At 37.0% G+C, this 18,301-nt stretch overlaps 1 protein-coding gene and 2 long non-coding RNA genes across 6 annotated transcripts in view; 2 read left to right on the top strand and 1 right to left on the bottom strand.

Moving 5' to 3' along the window:
- Positions 1-18,301, bottom strand: part of LOC134794726 (activating signal cointegrator 1 complex subunit 3) — a 74,754-nt gene that overhangs the window by 26,242 nt on the left and 30,211 nt on the right. For all 4 annotated transcript variants that reach the window (XM_063766512.1, XM_063766518.1, XM_063766532.1 and 1 more), the window contains one exon: positions 375-567. In XM_063766512.1, the coding sequence (XP_063622582.1) occupies positions 375-567 (193 nt within the window). The remainder of the gene's footprint in view (positions 1-374; positions 568-18,301) is intronic.
- On the top strand, positions 1,121-2,039 carry LOC134795632 (uncharacterized). The gene is made up of 2 exons (XR_010144832.1): positions 1,121-1,318; positions 1,694-2,039. It is a non-coding gene; the product is annotated as an uncharacterized LOC134795632 (long non-coding RNA).
- LOC134790645 (uncharacterized) lies at positions 4,990-8,875 on the top strand. The gene is made up of 2 exons (XR_010144205.1): positions 4,990-5,182; positions 8,581-8,875. It is a non-coding gene; the product is annotated as an uncharacterized LOC134790645 (long non-coding RNA).

Genomic DNA, 18,301 nt, shown 5'->3' with positions numbered 1-18,301 from the left:
AATTATTAGAAAACGTTCAAAAATTCCAAGTCATATATTTGTAATCTACTCACAAAGCCCTTTCATTGGGTACCCCACATGGTATGTTTAAAAGAAACTAAAAAAAAGTTTGTACTGCCGACTTTATGACGCCACAGCAACTACCCCCACCACTTTCGCGCTTGTCATCTCATATATTTGTGTTCAGGGCATTACACTGAATGCATCGATACCATATTCACCCATATCCGAGACGACATGAGCGAAAATTGATTTCTAGAAGACTTTTCTTTCGTTGGCCGGGCCACTAATAGTACAAGCTTTAGTTAGTTTGAGGCTAGGTTGATCTATACAAGATTATCAAGATTATAATCTTTGTCTATCCTTTTACTCACTGGCTCCCTTCCTAGTGACGACGTCCCATTTCTCCGGGGTGGTGACGATCATTTGCGTCTGCTGCACCTCAGTCTTCGTCAGCTTCATGTCACCAGTCAACTCGCGCACCGCGATCCCCAAGCCGCGCAGACGCTTCCCGAAGCTCGCCGTCATTTCAGACGCAAGCGCTTTCATGGGCGCTATGTAGATGATCTAAAAATGGACAGGAGAGGTTAGTAACATAATAAGATACTCGTAACATTCAGGTTGGTTGAACTAGCCTACCTCACTTCACGCAAAATAGGTGAGCCGTTGAGTTGCGGAAACCTGCCCGTGCTACAATGCAATAACATTCGTCCAAGGGAGAATAAATTGTGGATTAGGTACCTGCTGCTGCTGTAGGCATAAGCTGTGTGAAATAGACTAAGGAGTAGGTATACCAATAGGTTTTTAGGCGATTTTAGAGCCGCGAATGCTGAAGATGCTAGTGCGATCTCAGCCTAGCCTAGTTGCCACACAAGATGATGAGCATCTTTATTTACTTTGCGGTATACTTCAAAACTCAAAATAGGGATTCTGAAAATGTTGAATTTTATAATTCCATTTAACTCGTTGCATTTCCCACACTAATGGAAGAACTAAACGATTCTTTCATAGTGGATCTCTACATTATTTTAAGATAACTAGAATTTGAATATCAATCAAAATTCAATGTCCTAGGCTGTGCTTTGTACCAATGAATTATTGCGAATTACGAACATTAAGTTCTAGGTACCGACGAACGCTATTACTACGTAAACAGACTAGTCTATTAAATCTTTGATGTATTGTTTTTTAAGTTGACAGTACATAATGACCATGATTTATCACCTATGGTCATAAACATTGCTATATAAATGCAAAGACTTAACACCCAGTCACATAATCCAACCGACTTCCATGATGAAACTGGCTCTCATTCTTTGTAAGTTAAACTAAATATTTCTAGCTTTTATTAACTGTAAATTCACGTTTCCATTTAGATTGAATTTATATCTGTATTATTTTAAGACAAAAATCTTTAGACAGCGCGCAAACTAGCAAGCGATTTTAGTTACATTGCGGACTGTTGGTTACGTCCTATTCAACCGACCGATCAAAAACCGCAATGTAATGAAACTCGCATGAGTATGATGGTTCTGTTGTGGTTAAAAGAAAGTGTTTTGAATTTATCAGTATTTCCAAGTTTGTTATAACGACCCTTACGAGTGTTCTATCGTATGTATCGTCTGAACGAATTAGCTTATTAATAAATACGACTTGTTTGTCGATTTTTACAATAAACCGCTTTTGACCACAGTCGCTCTTTTGGGCATGGTGCTGGGTGCCTTCGGGCAGCTGTGCGGCTGCCAGCCCGACCCGATGGGCCCGCTGTGCGCCAGCGATGGCCACACCTACGACAGCGTGTGCGAGATGAACTGCAAGACCGCGGGCAGAGGCGTTTACAAGGTCCGCGATGGAGCTTGCCTGTGAGACGTAGACGTAGTAGATCCTGAGATATTACTTCAACTATCATTTATTGCCTTCTGAAAATTTTCTTTCCTTACTTTTTGAGATCAATTCGCTTTTTACTACTTGTATTAATGTATTTTTGATATTTTCTCACCTATTTCTTTTGCACAAATAAAATGTTTATCATTTATTTACTTTTTTACTTATTTTGATAAGGGCGGACATTCCGGATGGAGCCCATTAAACGCATAATGCTAGATCGCCCAATGTGTTTTAAATCTCTTTAAAACAATTCTCTCCACTCGTGAAACCGATGCAGACGGCAACTTGATACTCGATTTAATATGGTGCCGGCTGGAGAAGCAAGGTGAGCGGAAAATTCGGGAGGCTGTCGAAATTAGCCGTCAATCGATCTGAATCTCAATTAGTGTGAAAGGGCTGTCTTCCCAAGCTGGAAAACTATTTTGAGTAGGTATTAGGTCCTTTGGTGGTTAGTGTAGTGTGGACGAGCGTTTAGCAAATGTCATAGTGAGTGTAGTGCTGCAAAAATACATGGTCATGCACTTTTGAAGTTGAGTGTACCTACTCAGGTTGAGTAGACCGTTGGCCCATAGTCTTCGAAGTCAGTCTTAGCAAAAGGATGAAAATTAGGATCTAATCTGTTCACCCTTTGGGCGGTCTTGCTTTAAAGTTTTTTGTCCGGACTCTAGCTTATCATTAGATTAAAACCAATCACAAGTATCATGCATGGTGGAGGGTTTCAATAAGAACATAAGTGTTAAGTTAAATGATGTGTTACATATTGGTATTTACAGATTTTTCCCCTTTTGAGTGTCATTATCCCACCCTTAAGGTTACAATTATCAAATATACCTACATATTCACTTCACACGACAAGAACATATTAACCCCCTTATTCAAAATTACACTACAAGCTTCAATTAATAATTTAGTTCATATATCTAATTCCTGAAACTTTGTAGCGCTTTAATAAGGGGGTAATTCCCGCCCCGACAAATCAAGATTAAACTTGATTAAAGTAAGAGAAAGCGAAGCCAGTGGAGACGATTCGCTAAATGGCGCTATAGTTCAAATGAAGAAACCAGCATTTAGCTTTTAGTTTTAGTGTGTTGATATAGGTACCTGCTCCAAAACTGCTGGAGTCAGTGTATCTAAAGTATTCAAGGTCCTGATCTATCATCAAAACAGCTGCGCCTATGACCGAGTAAATATTTTATTATAAAGTAGAATCCGTTTATTATGACTCCGCTTATACCGCTTACTATGACGTAATTACTGTGCGAAGTTTGATTTTCATATAAAATTCTTTGTGACAAATTCGGATAAGATGACTTCGCTTATAGTCAAAATCGCTTACTATGACCTAAAAATCCTATTTCCATGAAATTATGTCCGGTTATACTGACACACTAACACATAGTCTGCTGGTTTGCGTGGCCATCACCACGTCTTTCCATGTGAGGCCGTTTGGTGCGTTGGTGGCGTGTAAGGTATTTTAGTTTTGATTCTCAGTGACAAGTTCCACACACGCACGCACATGCATACTCTCTCTCACACACACACACACACGCGCACACACACACACATACACACACACACACATTCATTCATACTCGTATATCCTCGTCATAAACATAGTATTTAATTAGGTTAAAATAGTAAATAATAGCATAAATACCTAAAACATTCTTTAAAATAAAAATAGAAAATAAATAAGGTACAATATTAGTTATAATTAGTTAATAAATAAAATAAGTTACTTTGATATGTATAACATTTCCTATAATATAAGTAATAACAAGACTGTTTAGTTATGGAGGAGCGGGGCACCCTGATACAGGTTCACTCACCTAAAAGGAAGTCCCAACCACTGATGGCAATTTGTAGAAGCTTAATAAGGAAAGAAATAATTTTTCATTTTCATTTTCAAGTTGATATTTGTTACAAGTTTAATAAGACTCATTTCTCCCAAAGGAATTTGAGATTAATTTGGAAAACATAACAAAAACAAGAAGTAGTACAACTATGTTTTATATGACATCCGCTTAGTATGAACATAGTAAATAACTATTTGGTAACTTTCGTGTAAATTTCCTTTTCTTCACAGAGCTTCCTTAATCCTTAGTTACCTTATAACTATACGAACCAGGTAAATTTCGTTTAAAGGCCGAGCCACACCGGCTGCGTGTGCAGCACACTGCGTGGCGTGCGCTGCGTGACGTGCGCAGCACCCCTGTCACACCGGGTGACGCGCACGTCACGCAGCGCACGCCACGCAGTGTGCTGCACACGCAACGCAGGCGCACGCTGCAGCTCAGTCATGCGTGCAGTAAAATAAAATACTCCTGCGACAGTACCTACATCATGTTATTATAACTCCCGTTGCAAATGGAAGCAGCTCACCTAATGCCGCCATTGCAATTAGAGGAAAAAATGTCTCATATTTGAATCGAGATAATTGAGAGTACGTAATATTATTCACCGACGCACACTAGTTCACAATACCACAACCTTGTTTTCCAATAGTATCGTTAATACCTAACATCGATTTGTTCCCACAGGCCAAATTAAATTTTTATAATACGTATTTTTTGTAATCTTTGTGCTATGTTGTAAATATACATTCGTATTGACGAATATATTAATTAGTTTTTCTTTTATCACTGAATCCATATTAAAAACCAGCACGCGCACCGGCCGAGTTGTAAATAAATAGGTACAAGCGAGTTGCGCGTGTACACGCACAGCACCTATGCAGCACCGAGCTGTGCGTGTCCGAACCTGCTCGGTTCGCCCTCTCATAGGGAACGCAGTTAAACACAACGTCATCACTGCACGCAACGAAGCGACGTTGCCGCTCCGCTGCGTGGACGCGTGCACGCAGCACGCAGCCGGTTTGTCTCGTCGGAGCTGCGTTGCGTGCAACTCACGCGTACGCGCACGTCACGCACACGTCACGCAAGCGGTGTGTCCTCTCTTATGAGTTTTCGTATTCTACAACGCAGCGGGACGCGTACGTGCACGTGCACGTCTACGCACACGCATCCGGTGTGGCTTGGCCTTAAATGTTGTCAATTCATAAGAGCTACGGTTCCTTAATCGACTACAGAGTCTAATTAGAAATATACAAGCAAGAACGTATGTTAGGAAAAATTGATTATTTGTAATTAGTAACGGGCTAACGAGCAAATAAAAATTACAAGCAAAGGCAATACCATTAGGAGGGTACTCGTGTGATTGTATATAAGTCCAATGTTATGGCTTAGTTCCTCACTGTGCTCCCAGTAGGTAAGCAACATGAAGTTCGTCGTTATATGTAAGTACAGCTCAGAGTTTTTGTTGTTTTATCCCTATATTTTACGTGTAGACGTAGACATAGTGCCAATGAATCTGTTTGTAGATTTTCAGAAAAGTATTGTTTAATACTTTAAGATATAGGTATACCTATTTCATTTTTAGGGTTCCGTACCCAAAGGGTAAAACGGGACCCTATTACTAAGACTCCGCTGTCCGTCCGTCCGTCCGTCCGTCACCAGGCTGTATCTCACGAACCGTGATAGATAGACAGTTGAAATTTTCACAGATGATGTATTTCTGTTGCCGCTATAACAACAAATACTAAAAAGTACGGAACCCTCGGTGGGCGACTCCGACTCGCACTTGTCCGGTTTTTATTTTATATTCCCGTTTAAGTTTCTTTAGATTTTTGAGTCACATTAACCCGCCGCCTAAAAGCCTAAACAATAAATAATATAATATACAGGGTGAAATTTAATTCACTGGCCAAATTGAAACAACCGAAAGAACTCGAAAAAATATTAAACACGTGTTTTTTCTTTTAATACCGCTCAGTACATTTTTTTCGAAATAACTCATCATCAAGTTGTCCTAAAAACCTCGTACGTTATGGTGAACCGACAACTACCCACTACACCCGCTTCTCTCTTATCAGTTAAGGTCATTGACACCCCGCCCCTCCCGCTGTTTGCAATCGCGTCACCAATTATGAACCCTATTGCAGCGAGATTACCTACATAAGTTGCTAATTTTTCCTTTCATACTTTAACGGGCTTAGAACCGTCAAAATGCAAAGGCAACCCATTTTTAATCTAAAATGTTATTCTGACTAATGATTATTAACAAAACGTCCGTGGCTTAAAAACAATGAGTAAAAACTAGGTCAGAAATCTTTGCATTCAGGCGTATTTAATTAAAAAATTGAATCAACTTACGTACATTTGATTAAAAATCGACGCAATTAACGAAAGTCCCACGAGATGGTACTCTTGGATTCAATCCTTGTCTGCGAAGGCGTGGAACTGATTCCATTTCGTATAATCTTTGTGCACCACGTAAACACTCACCACTTAATAAATAACACCGTATCATTTCGTAATATTCCCGGTTCGAAAACATTTTTTTTAACCTTAGTACGCGCGCGATTATTATTTTAAGGTTGGCGAGTGACGAGTGACTAATCATTTATGCTTACCGTTATGTTTACCGCTAGCGCGGAATGTTTTAGTTCAGACTACCCTCGAAATTGATAAACCTGCCTACCATCGCCAACACTAACTGGGTGGACCCTATTGCAACGATTATAAGGTTTAGTGAAGGTCATATAAGGGTTTTGCTGATGTTGTTGTTAAAACCTACTATTAGGTTTGTTTACATTTGTGGTAATAGGGTGACCACGACTCGTGGAAAATATTTAAAAATTGAAAAATGAAAATTAAAAAAAAATGTACTCTTTTTTTTCGCTAAATAGATTCCTTAAGTGTAACCTAGTGCCGGGAATGAATATGGCCAGTGATTTAAATTTCACCCTGTATATCTATATCTGGGGCATATTTCTCGTATTCTTTATTTATTTTATTTATTTATTTATCTTAATGTCAATGTCACTGTTATGCATCATAATCTTAATAAGAGGAAAATAAAATGGCTGACTTGTGTTTTCGGAATATACAAGCGTATAATAATACAAGTAGTAATGAAAAGCGTTTCTCAAAATTATCAATTACAAGTGTAAAATCAAACTCAGTTTCGTCAGTCACTCTATGAATGTTTACAAGCTTCAGGGTGGGTCAGTTTTTTTTTTATAATACGGGTGAATTCGTTACAAAATTATTATGTTATTTGTCATTTACTGGTTCTTTCCCAATTATAATAATTTCATAGGAATGACTTTACTGTTTTTTTTTTGGAGAATAAAAGCTAAATTTAAATAATATTACTGATTTTAACGAAGTGCATTCAAAACTTACACGTTAGAGATCTTAACACTTTCGCAACCAGGCAAAATTTCAAACAATACCCCAGAAACCGACAGTACTCGCTAGTCGGGCAACGACGTGCAACTCAATGCCGCACGCCGCGAACCCGCTAGTCGGGCAAGCGGCGGACGCTCAGGGCTGTGCCAAGTAACTTTCGTATGATATTTCGTATGATTTCGTACGTGGATAAAATTAAATCTGCTGTCTCATCTGTTTAGGCTCCCCGTTTTGTTCTTCTCCTAATTCTAACTCCTATTGATACATACCCGTGTATGCAATTTCACGTAACCAACTAATAAGAATTTTTATTTTGTAATCGCATTAGGTAAAGTAAATAAAAATACAAAGTGAAGTAATAAAATATAATAATCAACTGTACCAACTTTTCGACCACATAATAATCAGAAGACTTACAATTTTTTCTGTTAGTGGCAGTGGCAGCCCTGAGGTAGTGAAGATGCAATGCTTGCCCGCCTGTCGGGCACTTCGGCGTCGCGTGTAGGTTTATAGCTCTTGCCCGACTAGCGGGTATGCCGGCATCTGAGTAAAGTTTACGAGTGCCCGAGAGTCGGGTACGCGGTGTCGAATGTGTTAAAAATGCAATATCTTCATTTATTTATTAATCGATTTTTACCAAAAACGCATATTAGCAGTTTATAGAGACTCCTCATTATTTCGTGATAAGTCACAAGCTACAAGTATAAAGTACAGCTTTTGAGAAACGAAATTACTATTTTAGTATATAATATCTACTAGTGTTTGTCAACTTGTGAAACAACAACACTTGTGAAAACTCTTTTATCCCCGCTCTTGTAACAATTATACATTTACGTGAAACGGAAACTTGTAAAAAATATTGAAATACAAGCGTTACCATAGATACACACTTGTATTACAAGACTTGTAACGTACGAGAAATAGGCCCCTGGTATTACTTTTTGTTGCCAAATAAATGTCAAAAAAAATCGCCATCTACTCGAGAGTAATAGGCCCAAAGGTATGGCGCCATCGCTCTAAAAGATGGCACCATACCTTTGGCATATCGTCGAGTAGATGGCGATACTTTTCGACATTTAACAAATTTAACACATATCAATGAAAAAACAAGGATCAAAGTCAAATGGCGTTATATAAGTGTTAATCATTTGTGTCGAAAGATGCCTGTAAATGTACTGACTACATAATTTATTTCAACAATATGCCTCTATGTTTAAATTATTTTTGCTTAAGAGCGAGAAATATTCTATAAAATGTGGACCGACGAAAACCGAGTTTGCCCTTGTCTAAGGGCAAACTCCTTATACAATTTTTTTTTGTTTATTTATGTTCGGAGAACCTACAGCTTTAAAACTTACAATAGACAACAAGATTAAAACAGGAAGCCAATTACAGGAACTCACACTGTTGTGAACTAACGTTGTTTATTTTTTATTTTCAGTGATTTTATTCGGATTGATTGGTGGAATTATCTGTGAATTTATTTTTAGCCCGCACTCGAAACGGCTAAGTAATAAACACAAAAAACGCTTGAACGGCTATGACGATGTCGATTGTCGAAGACGCTGTCCGCGGCCGCATTCTCCGTACAGACCGTTCTGTGCCAGTAACTATCGCGATTATCTCACAGAGTGTCTGATGAAATGCGACGGCAGGGGTTTCGGTCTCTACAAGACACACGACGGCCCATGTTAGGTTGAAACACTCGTGTGTGGTTAATAAACACCTACATATGTGCTGTTGTTTTCTTTTATTAAATAAATCAGTCTAAAGGCCAGTTGCACAACCACAATTAACAGACTGATCTACGCGTCCAATGTTAAAACGGCCGTTTCTGTTTTGAGTTCATAGATCGACGAATCCAGCAACATAAAAACTAGTTTGATGTATTCAAAAGGTCTTAAGGCGCTCTTATACTCGAGTTTTACGTTTTCAAGGGGGTGAAGCAGACGCGTGGTAGAACGAGCAGGCGGGCGCAGCACGTCTACGTCCTTATTCTGACGACATCGGTATTCTGAATTGTCAGTTCCGGGATTTTTTCCGGCAATTATCAACCGACGAAAAAAACGGAGGAGGTTCTCAAGTCGACGCGTATATTTTTTTTTTTTTTTTTATGTATGACCACGCATAACTTTTTAAAGAGTCGTTCGATTTAGATTATTATTTTTTTATTGGAAAGGGTATACCCCGAAGTTGGTCCCATATAAATTTGGAAAAAAAAATCCAACCTTAAGGGTACGAAAATAGGGGATTTTTTCAATTACCGATTGTAACGTATGACCACGCATAACTTTTTACAGAGTAGTCGTAATAATAATAAAAATTTGGAAAAAAATCCTACCCTAAGGGTGGGAAAATAGGGGTAATTTATGTATATTACAGAACAAAATAATAGTTAAAGTAGGATTATTAATATAACAGTTAATAGCTAAAGCAAGGTAGGTAGTAGCTATTTTAAAAGTAATCAAAAATTAAGCATGTAATAATTTGTATAAATTATAGCCACTGAAAATTATAAAATAAAAACTTTTTAACAAAAAAATTTAACCGCCGAAAAAAAAACTATAAGGCAATAAAAAAACCGGCACTAACACGAAACGAATCGACCAACAAAAACAATAGCGCACTGAAAAGAAAAAAATAATTATTTTGTCTTCAATAACGCAAGTGAATACCTACCCTACAAGTATGAACCTAGAAAGTATGAACTATATACATATGTACTTCTGAAATCAATCACACAAATCTGCGTATTTATATATTTACAATCTGTTATTTTTGGAGTCGGTGCCGGTGCTTCACTAAGGTGCTCAAGTTTGTTTGAGGCTGGCACCGACTCCAAAAATAACAGATTGTAAATATATAAATACGCAGATTTGTGTGATTGATTTCAGAAGTACATATGTATATAGTTCATACTTTCTAGGTTCATACTTGTAGGGTAGGTATTCACTTGCGTTATTGAAGACAAAATAATTATTTTTTTCTTTTCAGTGCGCTATTGTTTTTGTTGGTCGATTCGTTTCGTGTTAGTGCCGGTTTTTTTATTGCCTTATATTGAATAAGATTTATGAGCAAATTCGAATTTTGATGAGTACTTAATGAAATGAAAAATGGTAGATAAGACGGTGAGTGTAAATAATTATTAATTATATACAAATTGGCCGCAAATTGAGAATCTAATCAAATGATACCAAATTATTATGAGACAAAAAATAGTACTTACTAATAGACATTAAAAATGTAATAGAGCTAGACCAAGAAAAATCTGCAACGATTTTGATTGCACACGCAGTGCAAGTGTTATTTTAAACGTCAATCTTCTATGAAATTATGAATAACACTTGCACTGCCTATGCTATCAAAATCGTTGCAGACTTGGTCTAACTCTAGCAGTCAATTTCGGGCAAGTAGGTAGTGAAAATAAGGAAGAATACTAGCAAAGCTAAGATAATTTGTGGGACTATTGAGTTATGCATAGCTCCAATAAGTACATAAAATTAGCTGTCTTCACAAGAAAGAATTATAACAATTTATAACTCTAACTGTAATACTTACTATTTTTCTAATTTTGAATTGACGAGTAAAAGTCAAGCATTTAAAGATTGTAATGACAAAAAACACTTCTACTTCGACATTCGAGTAAGTTAATAGTTCAAGAAAATAAAAAAAATCTGCGGAAATAATTCGTATAATTTTGAAAATTGGCACAGTTATACCTTGTGGTGTCCAGATAACCATACTTAATGTCCTCGAGCTTAGCGGGTGTGCTGAGGGTGTAGGGGGGAGGGGGGTGAAGGTCCCTTTTTTTAGTTTTTCGTAAATAACTCGTAAATGGTGGCCAATATAAAAAAATCTTGTTAAACGTTAATAATCTACACAAAAATTTGTACAAAAAAGATTCAGTACACTTTTAGCAGGGATCAATATTTAAAAAGATAATAAAGAGAGAAAGTTAATTATATTAAATTCTAAGGTTCCTTGTTTTTATTTTTTCGTTAATAATTTGAAAAGTATGACTCATAGCAAAAAAATCTTATACATAAATAATAAACATAAAATTTCCTACAAGAAACATGTAGGACACTTTTCGCTAGGATCAATATTAAAAAAAAACCCGGGCAAGTGCGAGTCGGACTCGCGCACGAAGGGTGCCGTACCATAATGCAAAAAAAACGGGAAAAAATGCAAAAAGAAAACGGTCACCCATCCAAGTACCTACTGACCACGCCCGACGTTGCTTAACTTTGGTCAAAAATCACGTTTGCTGTATGGGAGCCCCACTTAAATCTTTATTTTATTCTGTTTTTAGTATTTGTTGTTATAGCGGCAACAGAAATACATCATCTGATACTATCACGGTTCGTGTGATACAGCCTGGTGACAGACGGACGGACGGACAGCGAAGTCTTAGTAATAGGGTCCCGTTTTACCCTTTGGGTACGGAACCCTAAAAAGACAAAGCAGCGGGTAAGTTGTTATTTATGTATAAGATTTTTTTTGCAATGAGTCATACTTTTCAAATTATTAACGAAAAAATACAAACAAGGAACCTTAGAATTTATTATAATTAACTTTCCTTCTTTATTATCTTTTTAAATATTGATCCCTGCGAAAAGTGTACTGAATCTTTTTTGTACAAAATTTTGTGTAGATTAATAACGTTTTACATCATTTTTTGATATTGGCCACCGTTTACGAGTTATTTACGAAAAACTAAAAAAAGGGACCTTAAGTGATTATAATTGAATTTCCCGCGTTAATATCTCTTTGAATATTGATCCTAGCAAAAAAATGTACTAAATCTTTCTTGTAGGCAATTTTATGCAGATTACTTATGTAATAGAATATGTTTTGCTATGCGCCACCGTTTAAGAGTTATTTACGAAAAACTAAAAAAAGGGTCCTTTAATATCAAATATCTCACTTCCGGTCAAGAATTCGATCAAGCAACCGGGATCAAGCAAGCGAGATTCAGCGGGGTCTAATTAGGTTAAAAAATCCTGTTGCCAAAAAGTAATACGATTACTACGATTTGCCAGTCGAAATCGATATTATGAAAAATATGACCAGTCTAAAATATTTGAATCCTGTATATCTATGTTTAAAAATTATTCAATTTGATTAATTTTATAGCCTTTTAAAATATGTTTACACAATTTATCAATCGTGACTGAATTCCGGATTGGTTAGATGGGTGTGTGCCTTTGCTGCACTTGTTATAAAATGACAATATGGCGGACGAATGTCTGAAATGTCACCGTATTTAAGAATTATTTTGCTTTTCTTCGTAAGCATGTTGAAAAACATTGTGTGTATAACATATTTGCATATTTATACTGGGATTACCCATTTTATGAAACGTCCGCTAAACTAGCATAGGTCCGACGCCGACAGTGGTCACGGGCGTACTGGCGTGAGGAATGGGCGCAAGGTATTGCCGCGTAGGGTGTAATTTAGTAAGCAAAATGTTGAATTCATCAAATGATGAATGAAAACATTAACGTTTCGATAAAAGGACAAGCAGTAATGAAGATTTACTTAAAAGCTATCGACTGAAGTAAGTTTCATATACATTTTCGTCGTAGTACTTCTAACATAAGGAAATAAAGACAGTGTTAGGCATGTTTTCAACTTAAGATTCTATCGAGAAAATTATGAGCCGTCGTATTTCTGACAGGCAATAACGTAGTTCAAGGACTGAAGTTATACATACTAGAAAATAATGCATGAAATCCTTGTAAAAGTCTGTAAATATGGTGACAAAAAAGCGCATTTTACTACACACCGCGCCTTAAATACAAAATACAGTACTTAGCGGCCCCCTTTTTTAAATATCTTTCGTTAAATTTAAATAATCACGATTTATTTAGCAGTGGCGCTAGTATGCACGTTGATGGGCTCTTAAGGGTATGAAAAGGGAGGTGGAAATTTGTATGGGGATTCAAAATCCGCCGAATCGATTTAGATAAAATTTGGTTTAGAGATATTTTGAGCCCCGGGGAAAAACATACATAGGATAGTTTTTATTCCAAAAAAAATCTCTTGAAAGTAAAAAGGAAGGTGTAGGATTATATGGGGAATCAATAACGGCCGAACCGAATGAGAAGAAATCTATGTCTACATCTTTCATTTGTTGTAAATGATACTAAACCTGACATAGAACCTAAACTTAGACAAATATTAACATCAGACGTCGCCGACGCTTAAAACCCCCCACCTGCATCAAAAATCTGGGTGGCTCCACTTCTTAAATACATTTTAGAAACGCAAAGATTAATTCTGTCAAAGGAAATCTCTGATTCAGTGAACGCCGTAGTTGATCTTTTTATGGCCTGAGCACACTCGACTACATAATTGGACGTAGTTTAGGGTAAAGGGTCCATCCTCTAAAATTTGTCATTTAAATGAATGACTTTTCCGTTTGACAGAAAGTTCAAATTTGACTAACAGATTTTTGTGGATTGGATCTTTTACCCTAAACTATTTACGTCCAATTATGACAGCTTAACACAAACCATTATTAGCTAAATAAGGCTTGTATCGCTTTAATGAATAAGGGGGTACCTAATTCCAGTCCCGACAAATCAAAATTAAAGTAAGAGAAAGCGAAGCCAGTGGAGACGATTCGCTAAATGGCGCTATAGTTCAAATGAACAAACCAGCATTTAGCTTTTAGTTTTATTGTGTTGATATAGGCACTTACTCCAAAACTGCTGGAGTCAGTGTACCTATCTAAAGTATCTAAGGTCCAGATCTGTCATCAAAACAGCTTTTGTATTATATACTATTGGACATTTTTTGAAGTGAAAACTTCTTTAGCGGCGCTGTGCACTTTTTGAGGTGGGGAAAAAATGTTAAACTCGAGACAGCGTAAGGCGTAACCCTCTCTTTCTACCGCGCGGCGAAAATGTATGCCTGAGCCTGCTGTTTCGTATAGGCGGCGCAGGGCGCTTGCGTGACGTCACGTGTGACGGACAATGTCATTGTGTTTTTCTTTTTTTGATTTAAATGACATCTAGTGAGTTTCCCTCAAACTGGTATTAAAATAAAGCTAGGGACACACTTATCCCAGGTACGCAACGTCTGCAATGCATTATGACATCTGAACCCTGAAATTTGTACGCTTAGAAACATACTTGTCATACGCAACGGAACGCATGACAAGTATGTTTCTATTTCAACTTTCAGGGTTCAGATGTCATAATGCATTGCATAGCGTTGCGTACGTGGGATAAGTGTGTCCCTGCCTTAACTGTAGTACTCACAGTGATGTGCTTAGGGGTTTCAAGTAATGCGACGAAATAACGCTAGATGGTGTTAACCTCAATTATACATAGTGCTGCAGACATTTTGCACTAGATGGCGCTGTTATTAATATTTTGAGTTACAATGTCGTTGAGTTTTCACTTCTGCCGGCATTCCCGGAGTGCAACCCGTTGTTTTTTTTTCTAATATTAAAGCATAGTAAATAACTATTGGTAACTTTCGTGCAAATTTCCTTTTCTTCACAGGCCAAGTAACACAAAAGTAGCTGAATATTGTTTGAATAATAGAGCATGCCGTACTGAATGCTGAATAAGGTAGCTGTATATCTTCTGTATAAGCGCTAATACAGACGTTATACAGAAGGTTTGGGCGCAAAGTGGGCATGCCCACGCCGCTTAATACTGAATAACAGTAATGTAATAGCTGTATAAGTGTATGCCCACACATTGGATCGCTGAATAACACTTGTATAGAGGCTGTCAAAAGCTTCTATACCGCTTTTAAACCAAAGTTATCCAGCTTTGTATAGAAATGACTCAGTTAGTCACGCGTTATGAAGCTTTTGGTTCAAAAGTGCATTGTTACAGAAAATATATTCAGCTATTTGTGTATGATTTGTCTTCCATTTTAATTTGTGAACTCGTGTCAAAGTGTAGTTTCTGAAGTGAATACAAAATAAGGAGGACATTACCCACATATTGATTTGATGTTTACATAACATCAATTCCATTGCGCATGCGACTTTACTGTAAATATATATATACATTTTATTTAAAAATTTTAAGCGCCGCGTAAATAATGCCCTGTTTAGAAAGTAAATATAGAAAATTTAGTACTCCACTTTTAAATTTGTAATTATTTGCGGTGTTTAAATGTTTTAGTGATAGAAAATGTACTTTAACAAGTTATGTTACGATAAAACTAGTTTTATAAATGAATATAAATGGGTTTTTCAGTTCATTTTAAATTCCTATTTAATTGTAGAGGTTAGAATATGAGCAACCGTAATGGCGTCCGACTGTGCTGAATATAAGCTGCTGCCACAGCTATTATGTGCTAAATTTCTGAATAGGCATTCACAATATTCGCGTTACTAAGCTACATGTTAGATAATAATGGTTTTAGAACAACAAGTTTTGAATAACATCAGTATAATAGTAATTGTTTTCTCAATCTTAAAGCCTATTAGGGTTCTATACACAAATGGTAAAAACCACATAGATCCTCACTAGTTTGATGAGAAACATTATAGGTATGTAACACGGGCAATATTCAATCCTACTTCCTACTAATATTATAAACGCGATATAATATTTAAGTTATATAGTACGGGAAGTAGTGTCATAAGGTGCAAATTTTGGTATCGGATGAATTCACTTAGCACAGATGTAATATACGTAAAGCTAAGCTAATTGAGCCCGGTAGACATCCGCCACCCCCTGGCAGGTAGGCAGGGGGGCCAGTCAAAGTAATTTGTAATGGATTCAAGCTTTCAACTCCTTTTTAACCCCGTTAGAGGATGAATTTTTAAAAACGCTGAAATTAGTTTTCTTGTATTGTAATAATATGCGCATATAAAAAGTTTCATGCCCCGCACTCGAAAAAAATTTTGATCTCCATACAAATTTTCAACCCCTATTTCGCCACCTTAGGGGATGAATTTTCAAAAACGCTGAAATTAGTTTTCTTGTATTTCAATAATATATCTTTTAACGAAGTTTGAAATTCCTAGCTTAAAATAAAACATGAACCCCATACAAACTTACATCCTCTTTTTAACCCCCTTAGGGATTGAATTTTTCTAAATCGCTTCTCATCTCTTGTACACATTATAAATGTAACCTGGTGTGCAAATTTCAACTTTCTAGCATTTGTAGTTTCGGCTGATAATAGTAATAGTTGAATAAAAAAAATTGCAAACCGATTTTGATTTGAGCGTCAACATTTTTATTTTTTCTATTAAACTGTACATAAAATGTCTCAAATATGAATTCCTCATGCCCGATTTATCTGGAAATAATACCAAACTCGAGGTGGTAGGTAAATAGAAGCCGATAGAAGGCGTGTAACTTTGGATGCCCTCCTGCCTACCCACCAGGGGGTGGCAGATGGCTACCGGGTTGGATTGGCTTAGCTTTACATATACTTTATCTGTGCCAAGTGAATTCGTCCGATACCAAAATTTGCACGTCTCATACATTGGGTGACACTACTTCCCTCACTAATATGATAAATCTGGGGGCACGGCAGATTACACAGTTATTTTTTCCGTTATCAGTTCCGACAAATATGTACTAGGTAAAGGTACACGCAAAGATGTACGACGTGAGTACGAAGATGTATATAGTATGAGTATGGTATGGTTACGAGTATGGTATGAATATGGTATAGGTGCGAAGGTGCGGGTATATTAGTAGCGGGTATCACGGGTATGAGTACAAGAATGGTTTGGTATGGGCAGTATTGTTTAGGTATGAGTACGAGTATAGTGTGGGATGGGTATGAGTAGACCCACTTGAAACCTAAAAACGATACGTTCAAAATCGACAGGAGAACCGATTTCGCTATATTTTAATGGGGGTGATTATTTTATTTTTCACATACCAAGTCCAGTCTACAAGTTTTTAATGCAACAATATCAATAACTAGCATTTGACACCTTGTTTGCCAACTAGCAACAACCTTGAATGGCCATTGGTAAACCTTATCTCGTTACAGTAAGGTATGCAAATGGTCCGTTAACAGTGTTTACGATGGAAGCTAGTAATTGTTTACGTAAAATAACCAATCGAAAAGAATTGTTAAGAAAACTAAACCTCGATTTTTTTAATAATGATTGGATTAAAAAATAAATACGCAAGAGGCGTTCAAAATAAAATAAAAAAACCGGGCAAGTGCGAGTCGGACTCGCGCACGAAGGGTTCCGTACCATAATGAAAAAAAAAACGGAAAAAAATGCAAAAAAAAACAGTCACCCATCCAAGTACTGACCACGCCCGACGTTGCTTAACTTTGGTCAAAAATCACGTTTGTTGTATGGGAGCCCCATTTAAATCTTTATTTTATTCTGTTTTTAGTATTTGTTGTTATAGCGGCAACAAAAATACATCATCTGTGAAAATTTCAACTGTCTAGCTATCACGGTTCGTGAGATACAGCCTGGTGACAGACAGACGGACGGACGGACGGACAGCGAAGTCTTAGTAATAGGGTCCCGTTTTACCTTTTGGGTACGGAACCCTAAAAACAAGCTCAAGCTCAAGGCAATCCGGCTCAAGGAGCACCGTTGACCGTGTATAAAGCTACGGAACCCTCTCCACCGCGCAGTTGTTGATACTAAGCAGTAGTTTGAATAGCGCTTGTCATTGCGTTCATTTTGCAGATTTTAGCAAGAAAATATAGTACATGTGTACTAAAATCGCTATAACTTAAGTAAGTATAAGTGTTGTTTTAGTATTTATTATTCAGACGTTATATCTATAAAAGCCATAATTAACCCATATATGCAGCTACTGAATAACAAATAAGATTTGGATTTCATTGCAGCTTCCAGTAATAGCGTCCACCTTTATTAAAAAACTAGCATTAAAACAGAAACTGCAACCGCTTTTATACAGTTGAAAGTCTCCACCGACGCTTCTTTTCAGCATTTAGTAGCCACTATCACATTTTTCTTAATATTGTCTGCTTAATATCTCACAACACAAAATATATACAGCTAATTGCTGCTAATGCCGCTATTATTCAGCTTTTAGTAACCACAAATGCTTTAAGCTGAATAATGTCCGACTAACTGTGTAAGAAATAAGTAATATTCAGTTTTAATATGCAAAACCGATACTATGCGAAATTTATTCAGCATTAATTGGTATATAGGCCCCACTAGGCCCACA

The sequence above is a fragment of the Cydia splendana genome, chromosome 1 (assembly GCF_910591565.1).
Source record: "Cydia splendana chromosome 1, ilCydSple1.2, whole genome shotgun sequence".
Taxonomy (NCBI): domain Eukaryota; kingdom Metazoa; phylum Arthropoda; class Insecta; order Lepidoptera; family Tortricidae; genus Cydia; species Cydia splendana.
The sequence above is the reverse complement of the archived record's forward strand: the minus strand, read 5'-3'. Positions and strand labels throughout refer to the sequence as shown.